The sequence below is a fragment of the Melospiza melodia genome, chromosome 8 (assembly GCF_035770615.1).
Source record: "Melospiza melodia melodia isolate bMelMel2 chromosome 8, bMelMel2.pri, whole genome shotgun sequence".
NCBI lineage: Eukaryota > Metazoa > Chordata > Aves > Passeriformes > Passerellidae > Melospiza > Melospiza melodia.
In genome coordinates, this window is record NC_086201.1 from 14,012,019 (window position 1) to 14,033,451 (window position 21,433).

General features: G+C 45.1%; 1 protein-coding gene across 19 annotated transcripts in view; it reads right to left on the reverse strand.

Annotated features, from left to right (window-relative positions):
* Positions 1-14,923: 14,923 nt before the first annotated feature.
* BIN1 (bridging integrator 1) overlaps positions 14,924-21,433 on the reverse strand; it is a 90,124-nt gene continuing 83,614 nt past the window's right edge. For all 19 annotated transcript variants that reach the window (XM_063161837.1, XM_063161834.1, XM_063161831.1 and 16 more), the window contains one exon: positions 14,924-20,482. In XM_063161837.1, coding sequence (XP_063017907.1) covers positions 20,375-20,482 — 108 coding nt within the window. In that variant the 3' untranslated portion in view covers positions 14,924-20,374. The remainder of the gene's footprint in view (positions 20,483-21,433) is intronic.

The window sequence follows — 21,433 nt, forward strand, 5'->3', positions numbered from 1 at the left end:
CCCTGGGGTGTTTAAGCATCACCATCTACTCACTGTCCAACAATTATTATTGTGTCAACTCCTGGCAGTCTTAGAAGATAAAAAAGAGTGAGAAAGGTCTCATATCCTGAGTTACTAGTAGTAGGACCTCCATTCAACCACTTTCTTTAGAATTTCTTGTCCAAAACATTCATAACCCATAACACAGAATTTTAACCCATTATTTATTCTCTCTAAGGTCTTATTCTTCCCACAACAAAAATATGCTGAGAGCTGATACATTGCTGCCCCAAATCCTCATGCTAAGAGCTAGAGCAGGGGTATCATCTCTTATTACCCCAATGCCTCCCCAAATCTAACTTCTGCAGTGCTCTGGCTGTCATGTGTCCCACAGCCTCAATGCTCAGCATTCTCAGGCCATTTGCTAAGTACAAGCAGACTCTGTTCAAAGCAGGGCATTTCTAGGCAGAGGGGGGATTTAACAATCAAAGGAGGAAACAGCAGCAGTCAAAAGAAAAAAATATTGACTTGTCCACTGTGAGCTGAAAAGTCTAACAATAACCAATAAAGTTCCTCTTCTTTCCTCTACTCCCCAGCCTAAAATATGTCTGCTTTTCAGATTAACTCATTGCTACTCAGGCTCCCTGCCTTCATTCCTTTAATGTTTAACACAATATATTAAAGCAGAAAACAATGCCCTCAGCTCCATTTCAGGAAGCACTATGAAGTAAAGTATATCATAATCTGCTTCTTTATCTTTTCTCCAAGGGAATCTTTGCTCTCCTTCCCTCATAAACCTTCCTAGTAAACTGGTACTGCTGATTATCTCCTGCTCTCCGTTGGACTGGCTCTGCCATTTGTTTCTATTTAACGTGGGAGTTTTTTTGCTTTGACCTTTTTGCTCTGAGGTTCAGCCCCCAAAGTCCCAATAGCCAATAAGAAAACACCAGAGCACTTGGGGTTTGGACTGGGCACGCTGTGTGAAGTCTCTGGAGACAAGTACTTGAGACCTTCACTCACCTCCAGCTTCTGGACAGAGAATGAGATGAGGAATCACTCATGGGGACAGACCTGTCCCTTGCACAATGTGTGCACACACCTGGTGAAATTGTCACAGATATCTTTTATGAAAAATCCTTTCCTTGGGATTTTTCCTCCTGAGAAGCTGAGAGGCCTCAGGAACAAAATGTAAACAATGGTTACCTGCTGCTGTGGAATGCAACAGGTGCATCTGTGATTGGCCCATGTTGGTCGTTTCTAATTAATGGCCAATCACAGCCCAGCTGGCTGGGACAGAGAGCCAAGACACAAGCATTTGTTATCGTTCTTTCTTTTTCTATTCTTAGCTAACCTTCTGATGAAATCCCTTCTTCTATTCTTTTAGTATAGTTTTAATGTAATATATATCATAAAATAATAAATCAAGCCTTCTGAAACATGGAGTCAGATCCCCATCTCTTCCCTCCTCCTCAGACCCCTGTGAACACACGGTCACAGTGAAATCCTTCATCCAGCAGCTCAGCGTCCCCCAGGTGCTCCTGGCAGGGTCTGACAGCCCCAGGAGAAACTGGATTCCATTTCACACTGGGAAGGGGCAAAGCTGAGAGCAAAGATGACCAAGGGCAGAGGGGGGACCCAGCCTCCCAGGTGGCAGCCAGGCTGCAGCACAGAGCCCAGAGCCCCTGTCTCTGAGCCCTCTGCCTAAACCACAGGGCTATTAAGCTAATAGGCATTAGTGTATGATTTTTCCCACAGGAGCATTTATTTCCTTGTGTGGTTAACTGCTTTGTCTTGTATTTCTCACTGTCATTGCTGTGTTGGCATTCTGCAAACCTCCTTATTTGCTGTTCTTTGCCCTTCTCTCGTGGGTTTCTGTCTGCACTGGGATTGAGGTAGACTGAGATGTCTTTCATCTCACCTGCTAAAGTAATGATGTTTGCCATGAGAGAGAGGGTTTGATCAGGGAGAAGGAGGGGGAGGATTTAGAAGGAGAAAAACAGTGAAAAGAACATGAAGGAAAAGTAACTCAGGCTGAGAGAAGATATTGAAAATGTTGGTTGATTTGACATCTGATGCTTTGGAGAAATTCTTGGCCATATCTCCTAAGCAGGAGCCTTTGTGCTCCCTTTCTGGCAGCAGCAGCAGGAGAGACACAGCAGCAGAGACCTGTGCTGCAGACAGTCAACAGAATATCTCATCCTCCAAAAAAGCAACTGCTGTCCTTGTTCTGAGGGATAAAATGCCCTGCCTGGATTTTGTGGGGTTTTCAAATCCTGGAAAACTGCATTTGGCTCCATTTTATGTATTGCTACTTCTCTTTAGTTTTTGTGCTTTGCCTTTTCCTAGTTCCAGCCAAGCAGTCTCTATAGCCTCAGTAAAACACCCCTGCTGTTTATGCTTAGGGGAAGAGAATGCAGGAACAGACAGCAAGTCTCCTTTCTGATGGAGCTGTTTCCCTTTAGGCAACTCAGGATTTGATTCCACACAGCCATGGAGATACAGAAACCAGATCTGGGGATGAGTGGACATGTGTCCATCCCTGTGACCTGCCCAAGCACTGCTGACACTGCTGTATCAGCACAACCAGCTCACAAATGGCTCAGTTACTTCTTCCCTGTACAAGGAGCAGATCCAAAGCACAACACAGGGAAAGGAGCTGGTGAGGGAAGCCTCCAGCTGGATGAGGAGAAGAAATAATGATTCAAACTCTAGGTAGCTGCCCCGGGCAGTGCTAAAGCTCAGGGGAAGCCCTGATGCTGTCTAGAACAAGTGGAGATGCTTTGCTTCCCAAATCACCAAAGCTTCAAGGGTATTTCAGGCCTTAAACCTGCCACTTCACCAGGATGGGATGTTACCTCTGAGGCTGGGAGGTATTAATGAATAACAGAGAAGAAGCTTGGACATACACACATGTACTCACCTGTGTGCTGTGGCACCCAGCAGGATGCCTGTGACAGGACACCTCCCTGCCAGGGCTCCTGGAATTCTCCCCTGCAAAGCTGACAGAGAGACACTGTGAATAGCAGTGGGTGGATTTATCATTCATCATATATAGACACATAAATGGATTTCTAAATCTCTTTACACATCATGAGGGCTGCCTTGTTTCTGTCTGGGTGCCCCTGGACACATTTACGTGTTCTTGAGCACATGGGCCACAGGTTTCACATAAAAAGCACAGAGCATCCACACAGCAGGTATGTTGTCAGGGAAGAGGTAACAGCACAGCTTAGGTACCTTATGTCAGACTACACTGGAAATCCAGGAAAAACAGGGAAAATTCTTAACATCAAACTGAATGAAATACCTAGGAGAAAATGTAATGTCCCATTGCCTTTATATTTATTTATACTGCTGTGTCTAATTAGGTAGGTGCATAGGTTTTATGGGATAAATAGATTTGACAGATAAACTGCACAGGAATATAAATGAAACATATTGAGTAGGCAGATTTTACATCATAGATCAGCTGCTTGGAGCTCCTCAAACCCATGAAATTGTGTCAATCACCCCCAGGAGACAGGTCAGTGCTGAGAGCACAAATGAAACAGCAACCAGCACACACGAGGCTGTGTCTGTTCCAGATCTGTGTGCCACTGCTCGCTCTCAGCCAGATGATGTCAGGATGAAGAGCTGTCACTCAAAGGTGACACTTTCCTTTGGGACTAGACAGTGCTAACAATCAATGCCATTTTTTAGCGTGGCATTTTTTAGCGCTCCTTTCCAATACTTCCTACAGAGGTTACACGCTTTTCCTTTCTGCCACGTACAGCAGAAATGTGTCTTTGGCACATGAGGTCACTTGAAATGCAAAAATTAGAGAAAACAGAAATAACCTTCTCTTTCTACATGGCAGTGATTTAATACTGCCAGATGTGAGCCTAAACTCAGGCTTGCCATAAAGCCACTTGAATTCCAGCACAGTGTGACTGGAGAAAGAGAGATGTTACCAAACAGGGACTTCTCCAGAGTGCCCTTAATTAAACCCAGCATGGCAGGACACAGACTTCTGCAGTTTGCATCTGTGGACTATTTTGTATGAAACCCCCGATGCTCCTTCTGGGGATACAACTCCCCGTGTGTCAGCAAGAAAATGGAATAAGCACAGGGAGCAGTGCAAACCGCAGGGCAACACTGCCACCCTGAGCTGCTCCTGCGGAGCTGCACGACAGCAAGGCAGCAAGGAGTTCAGCTGCCCAAGGCAACAGGATCTTTGTGAAAGCCGTGAAGAAAGCTCTCAAACTGCTTTTGGCTTCAGCCAGACAAGCCACCAAAGTGGAATGGATGTATCTCATTCCTAAACCCAAGTAATGTGTTAACCATGGCTGTGCTGTCCTGATAAAAGCCTGTCAGCTGTCACTGTGACACCAATCCATCAGTCCAGATTCCCTATGACAGAGCCATTGCTGGGCCTCCCAGCCTTCCTCACTGGGAGAAATGCTGCAGTTAAAAAAAAAAAAAAATCACAACGTGGAGTGTTTGAAGGACAGAGACTTTGCTTGGCATCATGATATAAAGTCCCACACCTGGACATTTGTCTGCAAACTGTGGCAGTGTTTCTACCCTGACTGTAGGATCTCCTGTCTCCCCCCACAGTGAAATCCCTCTTCTGCCAGGGCCACCCTTCAAGCATCCTTCCCTGCTCACAACCTGCCTCCTGCAGCCTTCCAATGCCTGAGGGGCTGTGCTGCTCCCAGGGCACCTGGCCACCTCTCCACAGGGACTCTGCTGCTTTCTCACAGGAGCTGAGCCACCTTGAAGAAGAAATGTGCCCTTTACACAAGCACGTCAGTAACACAGCAGCCCCCTGAAGTGTTGGTGGAGATCCCCTGTCTGCAACGCTCTGTGCAGCGCTCAGCAGGCTGACTCTTTAACATCAGGCTGAATTTAGGAGAAAAAGGTGTGCTGTTCTTTATAATGCACAGGTCAGTGCTATAAATCTGGCTTTTATAAGTGCCTGGTGTGATCAGTGCTTTCACAACCTTTCAGTGTGGCTATAACCAGTCCTGTGGCTTTCACTCACCACAGGGTGTTGCAAATGAAGTACTTTGGTCCAGCAGCCCAGGCACTTTTACAACACGAAAATTTGCTTTGTCACAGAGTCCATTAAGGGGAAATGGTGCTGTGCTGCAAAGCAAGTCTTCTGTACCCCTGTAAAATCATATCAATCTACCAGTCTCACTGCTGGGAGTGACTGCAAACAGGCTGAGGGAGTTCTGCAGAGAGCCAGCACTATTAAGTGCTATTGACTGGACTTTCAAAAAACACAGGGAGTTGCTGGTTCTTTTAAAGTCCATGTTAATAACTATAACACACACACACCCCAGCTCCTCATCAGAGAAGCTGGTCTTGTCTTCTACTTGCACCACACTCCTGGGTGTGATCCATCCTCAGACTTTTATCCTCTGAAGAGTGGGTGATACAACTTGCTCCTGATGGTAAGAAAGCAGAAAAGAAATAACAACTCTGGCAGCTGTAGGGCTTTATCCTAATTACAAAACTCTTTTCCCCAGCTGAGATGGAGCCTGTTATCTTTCTCCCATCCCATCCCATGGACCAGTGACACCTGCAAGGCAATTTCCAGCCACAGCAGGAGACAGGATGCAAGAAACATGCTTCTTGCTGGGGCTCCACAGCCTCCATCCCACTCCAGGTTTTTTCCCCCTAAACCCAGAGCCAGGCTGCAACACTGCAGGGCTGAGGTCTTTGTGAGCTATTTCTGCTGAGACAGCAATGCTTTTCATCTGCAGAAACAGCTCCATGGTGGCAGGATCATAGCAAAAGCCCCAAATGCCACAGCAGCAAGTCCTACAAGAGCTGTAAAGAAATGGTTTGCAAGCAAGGACTCACCTGTGTCAAAGCCAGCTCCTGAGGCAGCCAGGACCCTGGCTGTAGCGGGAAAGCAAGATCTGAATGTCATAAGGAAGAATGGAGTCTGAAAGAAGCCATAAGAGGAGGGCATTACTTGTTCTCATATCCAACAGCTGGTAGCCCTTTGCCATGTAGTCTTGAATTTGAAGAAGCAAAGTCATACAGTGCTGTCCCTAGTAACACTGAAAGACACTTTTTCCCTTCTGCAGTGGCTCTTATTAGAGAGACATCTTCCTTCCAGCTGTCCCAAAAGGAAAATCAACCCCTAAGAGACATATCATGCTAGCCTACCATGATACTGCATCTGTGACAGGTTTCCTGCTGAGAAAACATGAATAATATTACTTCTGGGGATCAGAAGTCCATCTCATTGCATAGGAAGCTCAATATCTTAGTGATTTCTGACAGAAACTGGACACAGTGGCCATCCAAACCTGTTCAGGAACTAAACAGGACATGGGGTGAGAGACCTATAAACCAGCCTCAGCTGGTGTGCTCTAAGAGCCTGGAACTCCATGAGCTCCTGTGGTTATGCAGAAGTCTGGAGCAGGGCAAGGACCAAAGCCAGCCCCCCTGAAGCCCATTGCAGCTGAACTGCCTTTCCTGACCCACCTACCCTTATTCAGTGATGATCTTCAGTGTTCCAGAGGCAATCCTTTGTCAATGGCAAGGACACCAAATTTACATTTATCTTGTTTACCCTGGTGTTGGGTATTTCTATAGCTGCCAGCTCTCTGTGACACATGACCAACATTCTTGAAAATGGGACTTCTCAGAAGTGTCTTGGCACCTCTAAAAGCAAAACACCCATGATTTCAGTAGGATGTAGGCACGGAGAGTTCTCAATGAGTCCCCACAAGTATTTATCCACCTAAACACCGTAGAAAATCCAACCCAAACATCACACTGCAGCCTCTCACTATGATGTCTGAATAGTTGCATCATTGACATGAAAATGTGCAATTTCCCAGCTGACAGCTGCTTCCACTACAGCAGTGCCTACATTTGTGTGAGCATCAAAGGGGGACAGCCCTTGTACATCATCACATTTGGCCAGAAGATAACTAAGCAGCTTCAAAGCTGAGACATGTAACAACAGAGATAACAGAAGGTGGTTTCAAAGTACAACAAAAATCACCCTATTCCCCCTCATTTTCTTTTCTTATTCTTCTGGGTTTTTTTGCCCACTCAAGCAACTGCCTAGTGACTACCTCACACCTGAAGACAGGTGAAGCAGAGGTGCTTTAGGAGTGCTGCTGCTGTGAGACATTCCATGTGCCTGGCTGCCTGTGCTGCAGAGAAGGGCCACTGGAACATGGCTCTCTTTTCTGCTGTTGTGCCAACGTGTCCCTTCTCCTTGAGCCATGGAAAGCCCAGTTTTGTTTTCTGCAGCTCAAGATCTTTCTGCTCAGCAAGTGTGATGGCTGGCACCATCCCTTAGCCCAAAACCAACCCCTTAGTTTTAAAAACTAAGCTGGGTCTGGTCCTTCCTGGAAGGCTGTCACGGTTTGTTGAGGCATCCACGTCCCTAATATGTGAAAACTGCTTGGATGAACATTACTGTGCACAGGGAGGAGAGGTGCAGGGATGGCTTCAGTGCTGTGCACACATCCTCTGTTACCCACACACACAGAGGCTGCAGCTCAGTTGCTACAGACTCCCCAAAGAATGGTGCAGCCACAACAGCAAGCACCTGGGGAGGTTAGGTCTTCTTCAAGCTACATTTAATTCCTTTGCTTATAAACCTACACATTAATAAAAAGGGGGTATTGGAAGAACCTTTCATCTCCCAGTGCAAGTGTTTCAAGAGAGCATAAATGAGGCCTTGCAGGAGTTAAAGAGCACCAGAACAGCGGAAAGTTCAAGTGGAAATGAAAAAAAGTCATTACAGATTAAACCGGCTGTGTAAAGCCACCAAAGCTTAGAATTAAAAGCTTCTAAAAAGCTTTGCATGGACTCACTGACTCATCAAAATTTAAAGGCAGAATTATTCCAAAGGAGATGCTAACAGACTTTTAACTCAATGATGGAGAAAGAAGTGGAGCAGGAAAGGATTTTTTAAAATAAAGGAAAAAAACTCCTTTAAAGCCCCGATAGACTTGAGCTGGTCAAGCTGCTGATAGCAGCACTGCTGAGTGGCTGCAAATCCCAAATTCAGTGTGGAGCATCAGGCAAATGCACAGCTGGGAACTGCTGGGAAGGGAAGGTGCTGCAAAAGGCTTGAGCACACTGGATCCCTCACTCTGCCCTCATCCAAGGCAGGATCAGATCACTCTGCCCTCCTCCAAGGCAGGATCAGATCACTCTGCCCTCCTCCAAGCAGCTCACCTCTCCAGGGCTCACAGCCACAAGGCCTGAGGCAGAAGTCCCAGAAGGTCCTTAATCCAAAGGAGTTCATGCTGTATCCTGTGCTGTATCCACAGCTGCATCCAGCAGCCACAGCACCAGGAGTGCTGCTGGTTGACTCTGAACATTGGCTCTCAGCAATTGACCCTGTCCTTTCATGTTCTTTAGCCTAATAACTGTGAGGAGTGTTGCATTTCTGGCCTGGATAGATATTTCTTGAGATTCAGAAACAGAGGTACAGACAACCCAACTTTAACCCCTGAGAAACCTCCATAGGAAATTTTCTTTTGGGCATCTCGATTCCTATTGAAAAGCTTGGGATTTAGCTCTTTCTATTTCTGGATATGTTCAGAAAATCACAGCAGTTTCACTTTCTTTCCCCTTGAGTTTCTCAACACACACTAAAAGCCACAGGATTCCCCCCTGCTGCTGGAGATAAAAATGGTGCAAGCCCAGGGCTCTGCTTGGCAGTGCTCCACATCTAAGCTAAGCAAAGCTGGTCAACAGCTGCAACACCTTACATCAAAAAAAGAAAAAGCTTAATTAACAAAATTGTAAAATTTGTAGAATGTTTGTAGTAGAAATACTATGTTCCACTGTTTTGATTTTCTACTTTTCACTTCCACAATAGACGGTGTTATTAAAATCAGGAAATAGATGTTTATAATAAAAATGAAAAAGTTGGAACAGGAAAATACAGAAAACAGGAGTTCTGTGTTTGGCAGACTGATATTGTCCATCAGCTCACTGAAACTGAGTTTTAACTTTTAACCTCAATTTTCTTTTAAGGCAAATTTGAAAGTCTCATGCTCAGAAAAAAAAAAAAAATTCTTTCTCAGAAATAGAAAATCAAACTTTTGTTTTAATTCCAATCCACATTCACTCCTACATCACCTTCATGACCCAGAGCTGATTGTATCAGAATAATGGCAGAGGGAGACCCAATTCCTGGCTTTTGCCCAAATTTCCAGCATTAACAGGCAGTTCTTGAGAAAGATGCAATTTCTGCAAAGGGACTTAGAGAATACACACAGAGCTCTCTGAGTCTGCTGCTGTGGCACCTTTGTGCAGCTCAGGTCCTTTGAGTTGCACCTAACCCTGCTGCAGATCCCACAAGAATCCCATATAAGATAAGTCTGCTTATAAAGAGCTTGAGTATCAAAATTAATCACAGTGAAGAAACCGGCCACAAGAATGACACCTGGAAGGAGGAAGTCAAAACCACAGTCTAATTCCAGGCAGAGAAGGCTTTCCTGGCTGTCTCACACACTCATCAGGAAGCCATTTGTTTATTCATTATTATTATTATTTATGATAAATGAAGTGTGCTGTAAACCCAAGGCCGGAAGAAGCTGTGCAGCTGGAATAAGATGCTCCTCAGATGGCTGCTCTGGGGAGACTGAAATGTTTTTGCAGAGCTAATTGCCTCATAAATTGGTTTTATTCTCCTGGCTGAGGCTAATGTCTTCTTTTAAAGTTAATAAAAAGAACTCAATTTGCTGATTGTTCTGGACTGGTACTAGCAAAAAGAGCTGCTCAGGGACTGTGGAAGGGCCCAGACAATTCCTCAAAGCCATTGCAGCTTGGATGCTAAGTGGTGCCAAGCAAGGTGTTCCCTGTCTGCTAGTTAATCTGCTTTGCAGTGATGCTGTCACAGTGCGTGCCTTGGGTGTCCCCAAAAACATTTAAGGGGGAGAGATTGTAACTGACAGCCTCCCGTAGCAGACTCCAGGGCTGGGATTGAGGGAACAGAGCAGGTGTTTGTGCCAAAGAGTGGGATATCAGCAGGCATGATGTGAGCCCAGGTCCCAGCAGTGCTCAAGGCACAGCAGGCTCCTCACACCCCACCTTCCGTGGCTCAGGGCCACCAGCCCCTGAACTCACCACTTCCAGGGCACCCCTCTGCAGGTCACAGTCTGAGCAGCCCTGCAGGGCTTTGTCAAATGGAGCCTGTGGGGTCACTCCTGAAGCTGGCACACCCTGCAAGCCCCATCACGGGCAGGGCTGTGTCCTGCCCCACCACCCCAGAGCCTGGTGCACGTGGAACCGCACCAGCAGGAACGTTTTTGCCCTGGTCAGGTAAGAAATTAGCTGTTCCCAGCTGTGATCCTTACATACCCTGATATCCAGAGTGAAGCATGAGCCCCTCACAACACATCCTCCCTGCCTTTCCATTTAGGAAGAGAAGGAAATCCCTATCCATGACCCTGGCACATGCAGTGCCTGGATGCTGCATGTGATCATTGCAGACACACCAGCTGCAGCCCCACACCTGTGAGACCTCTTTGATAATCTGAGATAAATGAGAATGTCACAAACCCACAGCTTCTTACACTGACACAAATTTCCCAGTAGTTAAGCAGGAACTGACTCTGGAAAACTTGAGCTGAAAACTTCAGCAGAGATCCAAGGAGGATGCTTAAAACTCAGTGCCCCTTGGCCCCTCATGCTTTGAAAGGATCAAATCCTCTGCTAGTGCTAAGCACAGGGAATTCAGCTGTGATGCTGAGCTTAATTAAATAGAAATATGAAGTAAGAAAGCAGGGCTAATTAGATAGAAATGCAGAGTTAGAGGATGTGAATGCTGATTAACCTAATAATAGACAATAATGCTGTTAAAGGGAGTTAAATGGATTGCTTAATGGATGGAATGATCTATAGTATATAATATATAAAGTACTTAACAGTAAACATTTAATTACCTCTTCAGTTGCATTTTTCTTTACTGTGTGAAGAAAAAGTGCTTCATAAAAGAGTTATTGGATGGGAGTAATTTACAGTCCTGCAAAAACATCTGTATTGTAAGGGAAAGAGCAACAATTTGTCAGAGCCACAGCAGAAAGCCTGAGACACGGTGAGCAGTGACGGGGTTGCCAGATAGGGCAGAACAAGGCAAGTTAAATGCCTGCCCTCCTGGTATGGTACAGCACTGCCTCTGTGGGGCAGGAAGGAGGGCTTAGGAAGCAAAGATGGATGGATGTGACACTTCATGAGATGGCTCCAGGTGAAATTCACCGAGGATTTAGGAAGGTGACCACTTGTCACAGAGGAGCAAAGCCAGCTTCTGCTGTGTGCTATGGGGAAAGTCCTTGGAGGGCTGGAAGCATCTCTGGTTCATGTGACCATCAAGTGCAATGCTGCTGCAGTTACATTGCATAAGTTCTATTATCATTACATTGCAAGGATTTCATATTGCTAGAGTTTTGTACCTCCTTGATGTTTCTTGTAGGCAGCTCCTCCAAGCACTGACTCATCCTCACAGCAGCCATCTGACCCCAAACCAATCCACTCTTTTATAACACTCTTCTTGTTGGCTACAGCTGTGGCCTGTTAACATCAGGCCTGCTCCTAATCTTTAATAACTAACCCAGCTGCAACTCTTTAGTGATAAGATTACTTTCTATACTACCTTCATTTACTTATATTCTATCCCCCTACACAATGCCGTGGCCCAGCCACTAAAACACTGTGACTGCTCCCAGCACAGATGAGCTTTTTTCAGTTTGAGCTTTTCCCAGATTTCCCCAGGGGAGCCAACCAGAAGTCTGGCATACAGAAGGTGTTTTCCAGACCCTAGGGATGTTTCACGCTGAGACAGGGAGCTCGTGGATGTCACGAGTGCCTCCGTGTGGCCAGCTCCCTGCTAAAGCAGCATCCCCCTCAGCAGCAAATACAGCACTTTCTGCAAAATCAATAGTCAGGTCTCTCCTGGAGGCCTCTAATAGAGATGTACAGAGGCAATCCTGAACATTAGAGAGGGGAAGTCACTCCAGGAGGTTCTCACAGGTCTCTGAATTGGAGACAGGAGAAATTACAGTCTGGCACAGGGGTTTCTGTACCTGCTTCACTACTGCTGTAATAGGCAGAATTGTGACTGTCACAGAGCGTGCCCTAAAGGGGCACATGATCATGTCCCTTTGGGACACAGGACAAGGCTTGCACTCCTTACTGGCAGCACAGCAGCAGTCTCAGTCCCATCACATTCATTTCACACCCTGGGCTGCATCATGTTGCTCAAATGATGAAAACGTGTGCAATTTAATTTCTATACCTTGCACTCCTGCTAGAGTTTTTCTTTCTCCTATCTCATTGCTAAGCAGCTGGGAGAGAGGCAATCATTTGCACTTGGTGGAGCTCAGCCCTCTCCCTGGCAGGGTCACTACTAGAGTGGATTGCTTCCTCATCACTTGGATTTCAAAAAGCAGCCTTGCTTTCATCTCCTCGTTACAGCACGGCTCTGTCATCCCCAGTGCCTGATGCAGCAAAGGTGGCACCTGAATTTCTAAATATTAATTCCTGAGGAAGTGCTGAGACAAGCAGAGTACACGTGAAGGAGTCAGCCTCAGTGAGAGGGAGCAGAAGCAGGACGTGAGGTAAGAGCAGTGCTAGGGAAAGGAAAGCTGATATTAGCTTGGGGCTGTGCCAGAGTTGCCTACCTGACTTTGATAACTAACAAGTTCCCTTACAGAGCTATTCCCCCAGCATCCAAAAAAACAATCTCACCCAAAACCTCTCTGCAGCCCATCAGAACAGCTCACAGAGTCTGCCCATTGCCCCTGGCAGGGGGCTATGCCTTGTCCAGGGGGAAGCAATGCCTATTCCATTACCTGCACCTCAGGGCCAAGGAGAGCAGCCTGGCCATTAACTGCCTGTGATGAGCTAATTAATCATGGGCACTTGCTGAATTCCTGTTCCCACACCATTATTAATGGCTCTGTGGATTGGGCTGCACAGCAGAGGCTCCTCCACGTGCTGAAGCAGCAATTCTGCTCTGCAAAGGGCACCAGCTTCAGCCAGCCAGCAAACAGGAGAAATTGCTGAGTGCTGCCCCAAACTCCCATCTTCTCTTCCTCACCATTGTGGACTGACTCCCAGCTGCCCACTGGGGCTCAAGCTCCTGTCACGAGGTCTTCCCAGGTGGCATGGGCTCCTGCTGAAGGACAGCCCTGGTACCAGCTTGTCCCTTCATGTGTGCATGTCATGAGGTGACTAACACCAGTCACTGCCAGTCATTGCACCACAGAACACCCTGGCTTCCACCTTGTCACTCCCAGACACTCCAGCCTCACCTGGAGTCTCCTCCATTTTAGAGGCTTCCTTCTCCAGCTGTGTTGCCAGAGGGAAGCCCAGTCTTCCCTCAGTGTGATGAGTCTTCCCTCACTGATGTTGGACCAGGGCCCCTTGAGCCTGACCCTGCTCCAGATGTGCTGCCAGAGCTTATGTGGCCACAGCCTGCACATGGCCAATGACACCAACTGCTGCTTGTTTGGAGCAACAAAGCATCACTGGGAATGAATTATGCAGCTGAGCAGAGACTCTGACAATGAATTCTTCACTGTTCCCACTCATCTGTCTTCTCCCCTCTCATTTCCTTCATGTTTCTAGATGATGGGAATGAAACTGTGTGAGGCAGGACAAGCAGAAGGCATGAACAGAGCCTCTGGGTCCTGCTCCTGCCCTGTGAGCTTCCACCTGCAGCAGATCTGGCCCAGCTCAGCCTCCCAGGTGTTGTCTTATATATCAAGAGCTCTATTATCATTATAGCACAAGGATTCCATACCGCCAGAGTTTCATGCCTCCTCGATGTTTCTTGTAGGCAGCTCCTCTAGGCACTGACTCTTCCGGGTCCTTGCAGCAGCCACTGACTGCAGCTCCCACCAATCAACTCTTTTATACCACTTGTTCTTATTGGCTACAGGTGTGGCCTGTTAAGATCAGGCCTGCTCCTAATCTTTAGTAATTGGGCCAGCTGCAACTCATTGGGGGGTAAGATTACATTCTATGCCCCCTTCATTTACCCATACTGCATCCCCCTACACCCAGGAGCCACCACACCAAGGCAGAGCCCGAGGCACCAACTGCAGTGATAGTTCCAGGGGCACAGCCTTGCTTGTGCCTCTTGCTCTCCCTCTGCCACAAGATGTGACTCAGGTCCATCCCAAGGCCATAGAGGTGAGAGGCTAAAGGCCATTAAACCCTCCAGGCTGTCTGGAAGCAAAGGAATGGTGCAAGCACGGCTTAGACAGTTGCCTGAGCTGGCTCCAGGCTTGTGGAGCTTGTGCATCCTAAAGCAGTGGACTCTGGCAGTCCATTTATCAAAGTGTTCACTGGCACCAGTTTACAGCTGTGCCAAGCCTGTCTGGAACCAAGCATCTGAGGGAGTGGCACCAAAACCAGTCAGCTATGAACTGTGAATCCTTCTCATCCTGTCCCTCAATCAGAGTGGCTCATGGGCACAAACACCCCTTTCTACCTGCAAAAAAAATGTCCAGTTTAAAGAGAAGAACCCAAATCCAGCCTGGGAACTGAGCTCACATAGGTGTGGCAGCAAGTCAGAGGGAGCTGAGCAGAGTTTGGCCAGGTGGCACAGAGTGCCCTTGCAGTGCCATAGTCCCACCACAGACCTGCTTTAGACAATGAAGGTCACATCACTTTGGGGTCAGTAGCTAATAAAAAGGAAAGATCTCAAATCGTTCCTTACACTACTTTCATTTAGTGTCACAATCAACTGGAACAGAGATGCTGCTACAAGAGCTTACCCTGCTCTGGTAAGGACCAGTATCACCCTCTCCATCCCATGGGATTGCAAGAACTCCCAATGTTAAAGGTGCCTGGACACCAAACACCTATGAAGCTACTCACCTCTGTGGGGAGAAAAATGTCCTGAATTGTTTCAGCTTCTTAATATAAAGGTAGGAAAAAAATAGAGAGAGAAACTGACGCAGGATTTAGGATGACACAAATTATATTTCTGAACATCACCAAGAAACAAGATGGGACAAATTCATCTAGTACTTGTGGAACTGGGTATCACAGCTCTAAATACAATGGGAATTGTTCAGCTTTGATTAAACAAAACAAAAAATTAATTAAAAAACCACTCAACCCCCAAACATGTTTCAGGTCATTGTGATTAAACTCAGAGACTGAATTAACAGAAGGAAAAGAGATTGCTAATACACTGCCAAAGTCGTTCCCACTTAATTCAGCTAAAGAGAAGCAATAAGCCCAGGGCTGCATCTGGCAAGTTTCAAGTAGGGACCATCTACATGAAATGCAGACTAGGGTCACAAGAGCAGAATAAGCTGCAGAAGGAGGTGAAGGAATTATAGCCATAGGACACATCAAAGTACAAGCTTATACAGACCAGTCTTCACAGCTGTAGTTTCTCCATTTAGTTTCATAAGAAAAATTTCCAAAAGAGCCTTTGATTCTTAGCCCCCATGTGTCAACTAGACTTGATGGATTGTGAGGAGTGGTGCCACAATCCAGCTCTGGGCACCACCCAGGACTCCTTTCCATCAGGAGTTGTGCAAAAAAAGGTGTGAACCAGAGCATGCAAGCAGAGAGGGGTCTGCACCAGTGCCAGGTGTGACAGTACCTGTGTGGCAAGGAGTAGCTTCCCTTTGGTGGCCCAGAGAATAAAAGCTGTTGCTTGTTTTCCTGGTATCAGCACTGTCAAGCTGCATTGTGTAGGATTTGCTGATGGACATGTTTGTGCATCTTCTGGCTTTGCACATTTTGGCTGGTGGGACATGCCCAATGCTGCCATCATCCTCATAGAGCATGGGAGAGGCTGGGAGGTGAGAGGAGCTGGAGAATGGGGCCAGTGCTGAAATCAGAGGTGCCTGTGTTAGATGCACACAGTCCTCCCTTGTCTGTGGGAGATCCACAGGTCTTCCTAGAAAGGGCTGAGAGGCACCTCTGCCTCCTTCAGACAAGGACATTCACTGTTTTGGGGCACTGACTGCAGACCATCCAGAATACCTGTGGCAGAGCATTGCATCTGTCTGGCACAGAGCAGGAAGCTCAGAACTCAGTGCTACTCCAGGCAAGAAGCACCTGCTATCAGATTGAACATACACATCTTGGCCATTCATATTTTGTTCTCAGCCCTATAGAGTTTCTCCCTGGAATTAAGAGGTGAGGGAGTCAGTACATCAACCCAAAATGAAAAAGATAATGAGTCATCCCTCCATCCTCCTCCATCTCCTCAGCCTTGGGCCTTTTCCCTCCAATTAGGATGCAAAACCTAATTGAACTGGCATCCCAGTTCCAGGTAGAATTTGGAGTCCTCAATCCTGCTCCAAGTCCCCTTGGGGCTGTCTGCCTTGGCCACAGTCTTAGGGTAGGGGGACAGGAAAGGGTTCTGCAGCAGTGAACAAAGCTTCAGGGATTGTGGCACAATTCACACAAAGCACTACCAGCTTTGAGCAGCTGGAAATGAACCTGCACAACCCCATTTACTGCCTCACCTTAACAGCCAAGCAAAACAAAGGTGATAAAAGCAGAGAGCTGAGGAATCCCCATGGAAAACAGCACAGAGTATATGGGAGTCTCACCTGGAACACCATACTCTTCTTCACCCTGGGACTCTTCCTTAATTCTATCAAATAGATATATTACTGACACTGCTAAGATAGAAAAAGGGGTAAGAAACAATGTCTTAACTTCCTTCTCATCAGTTGGGTAAATATTAATTACCACTTCATACTAGGATTAGGCTCAAACTGAAGTATCATAAATCTGTAACCAAACTGAAGCCAACAGAGCAAGAATGACTTTTTAAGTCCAGCTACAAAACCAGTCAATGGCACGGGATGAGAGATGCTTTTATTTTTCACCCAGTAGAACAATCAAGTGGAAGATTATTAAATGGGGAAAACAGCAGCTTTGATGGGCCAGATACCAAGTAATCCCTGAAATGTGTCCAGTGTATCTGTCAGTGGAGCAGAACTGGGCTTCTTTGGGTTCTCTTCAGTGGATATTTGCAAAAAAACACAGTTTAGAGTTAACTGAAACCAGTCATCAGATTAAGAAAAAAGGCAAAAAGACTATTAACGTTAAAACATTTTCTTTCAGCATTTTCAAAACAGAAGGTTTCACATTTTTGCTTCAAAGCAACTTGTTACAGCCCAAGACATAACATTTGTTAAAATGCAAGCCTAGAAATTAATGTTTCATTTTGGTATGAAAGGATTTGTTTGTTTCAATTTTTCCCTTTTTCATTCCACTGTGAAAATGGAAAAAAAAAAATTGTCTCAGGTCACCCTTACATTTTTTCTCAGATTTTTCAGTTCAGCCTGCAAACTGAAAAACCAGAAGGGTACAGCCTACTTGAGAGTTTACTGTCCCTCTTTCTATTTGAATCAGATCTAAACCAAAGAAAAGGGGAAGTTCATTTCACCAGGTAACACCAACCAGAATCAAGGTATGTAGGAGATGTAAAAACACTGAAAATGGGAGGAGCCATGGCTGTTTACAAGGGGCTGAACGACCCAGGAGACAGCTCTCCTGGCTCTAAAGAACACTGCCATCTACAGGTTTCCTGCTCTGCCATCCTACTTTCACATAAGGCAATTTATAAACTGTGGGTCCGATCCTGCATTTTCAGAACCTGACTTGAGATGTGCTGACACCACTTATCTGTGAGCAATGCAAGATCCAGGTAACCCACCCTAACCTGCTCTAAGCCAGGGGGCTTGGGGGTTTTGGGGCCGGGGGAAGCAAATGGAGAGAGAGACAACACTCTCCCCACCAGCAACACTGGAGCATCACTCAACTGACCTGAAAACAACATCCCTTTTTTGCAAAGTGCTACCACTTCTGCAGGGACAATACAGTACTGGATAGTTGCTCTGCAAGCTCAATAAAATGAAAAGGCCTTACAAGGATCTTTGTTGGGACAGTCATCTGGTTCAAGCACAGCAGAGGACAACAACGGCAAAAAAATAACCCCACAATAAATTAGGTATCAGCACAGCTTTCTAAATGGTCTAGAACAGTTACTACAAGACAAAAATCACAGCTCTGGTAACTTAGAATCTTGTCCTTTTTTAAAAAAAAACAAAGCTATTATCCACAGGTTTTGCATAAAAATAAACATTTTAAGCTGACAGCATTATGTTAATTGGATCAACCCGCTTTTTTATATATATTTATTTATATATATATTTAAATGTATATTTTTATATGAATAATCTTTAAAGGAGTAATGGGAGTCACAAATGCATAAAAATAGATATTCTGAAAAACAAAAAAAAGAGTAATAATAAAGACAACCCTGATGAAAAAGGAAAAAAAAGTCAAACAGGGCAGTATTCTAAAGCAACAGCTCACCATACCATAATTTGTGGAGTCCAGTCCTTCTGTATTGTGAGCAGTTACTCCTAAATACTATTGGGGTTTTTTAACAGTGATGCAAAATAAATTCCTGCACATTTTTTCTTTTAAAAAGGAGAAGGGATTTGGGTATATAGGACAGATTTAATGCCTGTTACATTGCTGTAAATAACTAGTATGGATCATCTCCTAAGCTGAAAGCAGGAGGAACTCCAACAATGCTTGCATCTATAAGAATATATTTTCTAATCAAAATCAGATCTGTTCCTCCAAACTAAGTTTTTTGGTTTTTTGTTTGTTTTTTTAACACAATTTTACCCTACAATATTTTTCTGTTGTTCTACAAATAATGCAAACAGACTGGAAAAGGTGAGATTTTCAATACTCTGTCAGCATTTTGTGCAGCTTTGACAAAAGCCAACTCCTACCAGTTTGGAAGATTATTTCAGAGTGATCCTGAGCGTGGCGTAACCTCACTGTTAAAAATCCCTTCAGGGCAAAACAATCATGGGGGAGGAGGGGAAGCTGTAAAAAATTAAAATAGTCTGACTTGCTTGCCAGCTGCATCAGTATTCAAGTAAAGTTTATAAAGTACCTTTGTGGGACTTTAGAGTCTTGGAGAGAGCCAGACCGGCTTATATTAACAAGTGTAATATGCACTTAGAATATGCCTTGTCATCTGCTTGTCTAAACTAAAAAAAAAAAAAAAAAAAAACAAAATTCAAAAACAAACAGAAGCAAAGGAAAGGTAAAGGAAAGGACTCAGCATCAGTATTAGACTGCAGAGTGTCTTCTTGACACTGACACTATGATATTCTTGCCTTCCTTTCTAATGCATTACAATAGCATGAAGTCACACAGCCATTTTAAACAAGCATTTCAAGAGTCCAGTTTTCATAGAGGTTAACTTGATCATCAGCACAGCACTGGAGAAAGCTGATCTAACGATATTTCACTTACAGAACTCTTCAAAGGAAAATAAGAAATACAATTCCACAAAAAACAACGCCAATGAAAAGCACAGAAAGTAATTTGTTTTTTATCAGTGTTTTTGCTTTGATATTCTTACAGAAAAAAAAACATCCCTTATCTGTCTTTAAAAGCAAATTTTCTAACCAGTAGATTTTAGAGCTATTTTCCATCTACATGAATCTAACTTTTCTGAAACCACCAATAGGTTTGGGGTTTTTTGGGGGGGTAAGGGATGGGGATGTGTGTACTAGAGGATTCTCTCTCCTAAATTTCACACATCCAAATGGCATCTATTTGTTTTGTCTTGTTTCTCCTCTTGAATTTGTCCATTCCCCTTAGGTTTTCAAAGGCCATCACTACTGTGAGAATTTAGGTGTCTGCATTTGAAAGAACTTTGGACTGAGCACAGCTTCACACATTTCACCTTCTTCATGCCCTTTCCATGTAGTTTCTTCTCTCTTTTTATGTATAAAATCACAGTTTATGTAACATTGTTTTAAAGGAAGAAAATAAAATACACACACACACACATACATTGTAGTGGTGAACACTATACACTAAATTTTTTTTCAACAGCATAACAGAAAGTTTGGCCTACTGTAGGTTGAAGATGTAGGGAAGGCTGAATCTTTATGGTTGCCATGCAAGCCACCTTCAAGACAAAACAGATTAACCCACCCAAGAGCAAACGCAGCTCCTACTTTCAAACCATTCAACAAATACTGCCTTTCCAGGAATCAGACTGACATCTGACAATTCAGTCAATGCAGTACTTGGAGAACCTCACTGAGTTGCTTCTGCATCAGTCCTTTGAATCCAAATGCTGTTTAAACCAAAGGGGAAGAGGGTATCTGAATTGCCTTATTATTATTAATATGTATATATTTCAGTAACACTTTGAATTTCAATTAACTTCTGAAACCTTGCCCTTTGAGAAGAACACACCCTTTAAGTTGACTTTTTTTTTTCAGGCTTCTATTCCTTCATTATTCTCTCTTCATTTCCTCTTGTTGTTCTTTTTCAGTTATCTACCAGAAAACTTGCTTTCTTTCCAGCAGAAACTCAGCTGGTGGGGCTTGGACTTTCACTGCACCCGTTCTGTGAAATTCTCAGGGAAAACCCCTCGGCATTGGTCAAGTTCCTTATGCTGGATCCAGTCAGACTCCTTCACACCCATCAGCCATCCTTCATCCTGCAGGGGAAGACAGAGATCAGATGCTAAGGGACACATGTGAGCAGGGATTTTTCTTACACAGTGCAGGCCAAGGAGGTGTCAAGGCATTACCAAAGCCATGCTCTTATTTGGCTTGGAGACAGTCCAGGAGGAGTATGGGGAAGAAGGAAAAACTGCTTTTGTTTCCTTTTAAACAGAGAAAAGGCTACATCCTGCCAGAGTTCATACCAAAGCTCCCATCTGACCCAGACTGTGCAGACACAGTAAAAAATAAGCAAGTGTAACAGAAACATGTCATAACTTACACCCACTGAAACAAGAGAAATTCTGCCAAAAGAGACTCCAGAGCTACAGGATGGGAATCACCTATCTCACCCTTCACAATGCAAACATGAGGGGTCTAGCATTCTCCATAGCCATAAAAGAGACAGGCACCTCCAGCGTGTTATTCACCCCATTCATCTTGGGCACAAGGCTTTGGAAAGGATAAATCAGCCCCAGGAGGTGCTCATCCCTGCTCCAGTCAGGGGCACTCAGATGACTGGCATTTTAGAGGTGGTACAGGCAAAAGGAGTCTTACTTGCTGTGCTGAAATCCTGACCTATGGGAGCTGGGAGCTGAGTAACCCAACTCATCTTCCCAAAACTCAGCAGTCTGTTTGGTTTGATGCAAGGTGAGGTTTGCAAAACTCCCAAATTTTGGTTACATGTGATTTAGGTCTCTCAATAAGGTCTTCCCTAGCCTCCAACCTGTACATCTATAAACACAGATGAATTTTCACTCAGGCAAAAGGAACCCTGCTTGGTAGAACCTGGTCACGAGCAGAAGCAGACTTCCCACCCTCTGCCTGGAGGCTGCCTGGCACTGAGGTTTCTGCACCATCCTAGGCACATGAGGGAGATATGCAGGGTGGGAGGGCTGCATTGAGCTTGCAGCTCAGGTGTACAACCTCTCTATTCCCTGCATGCC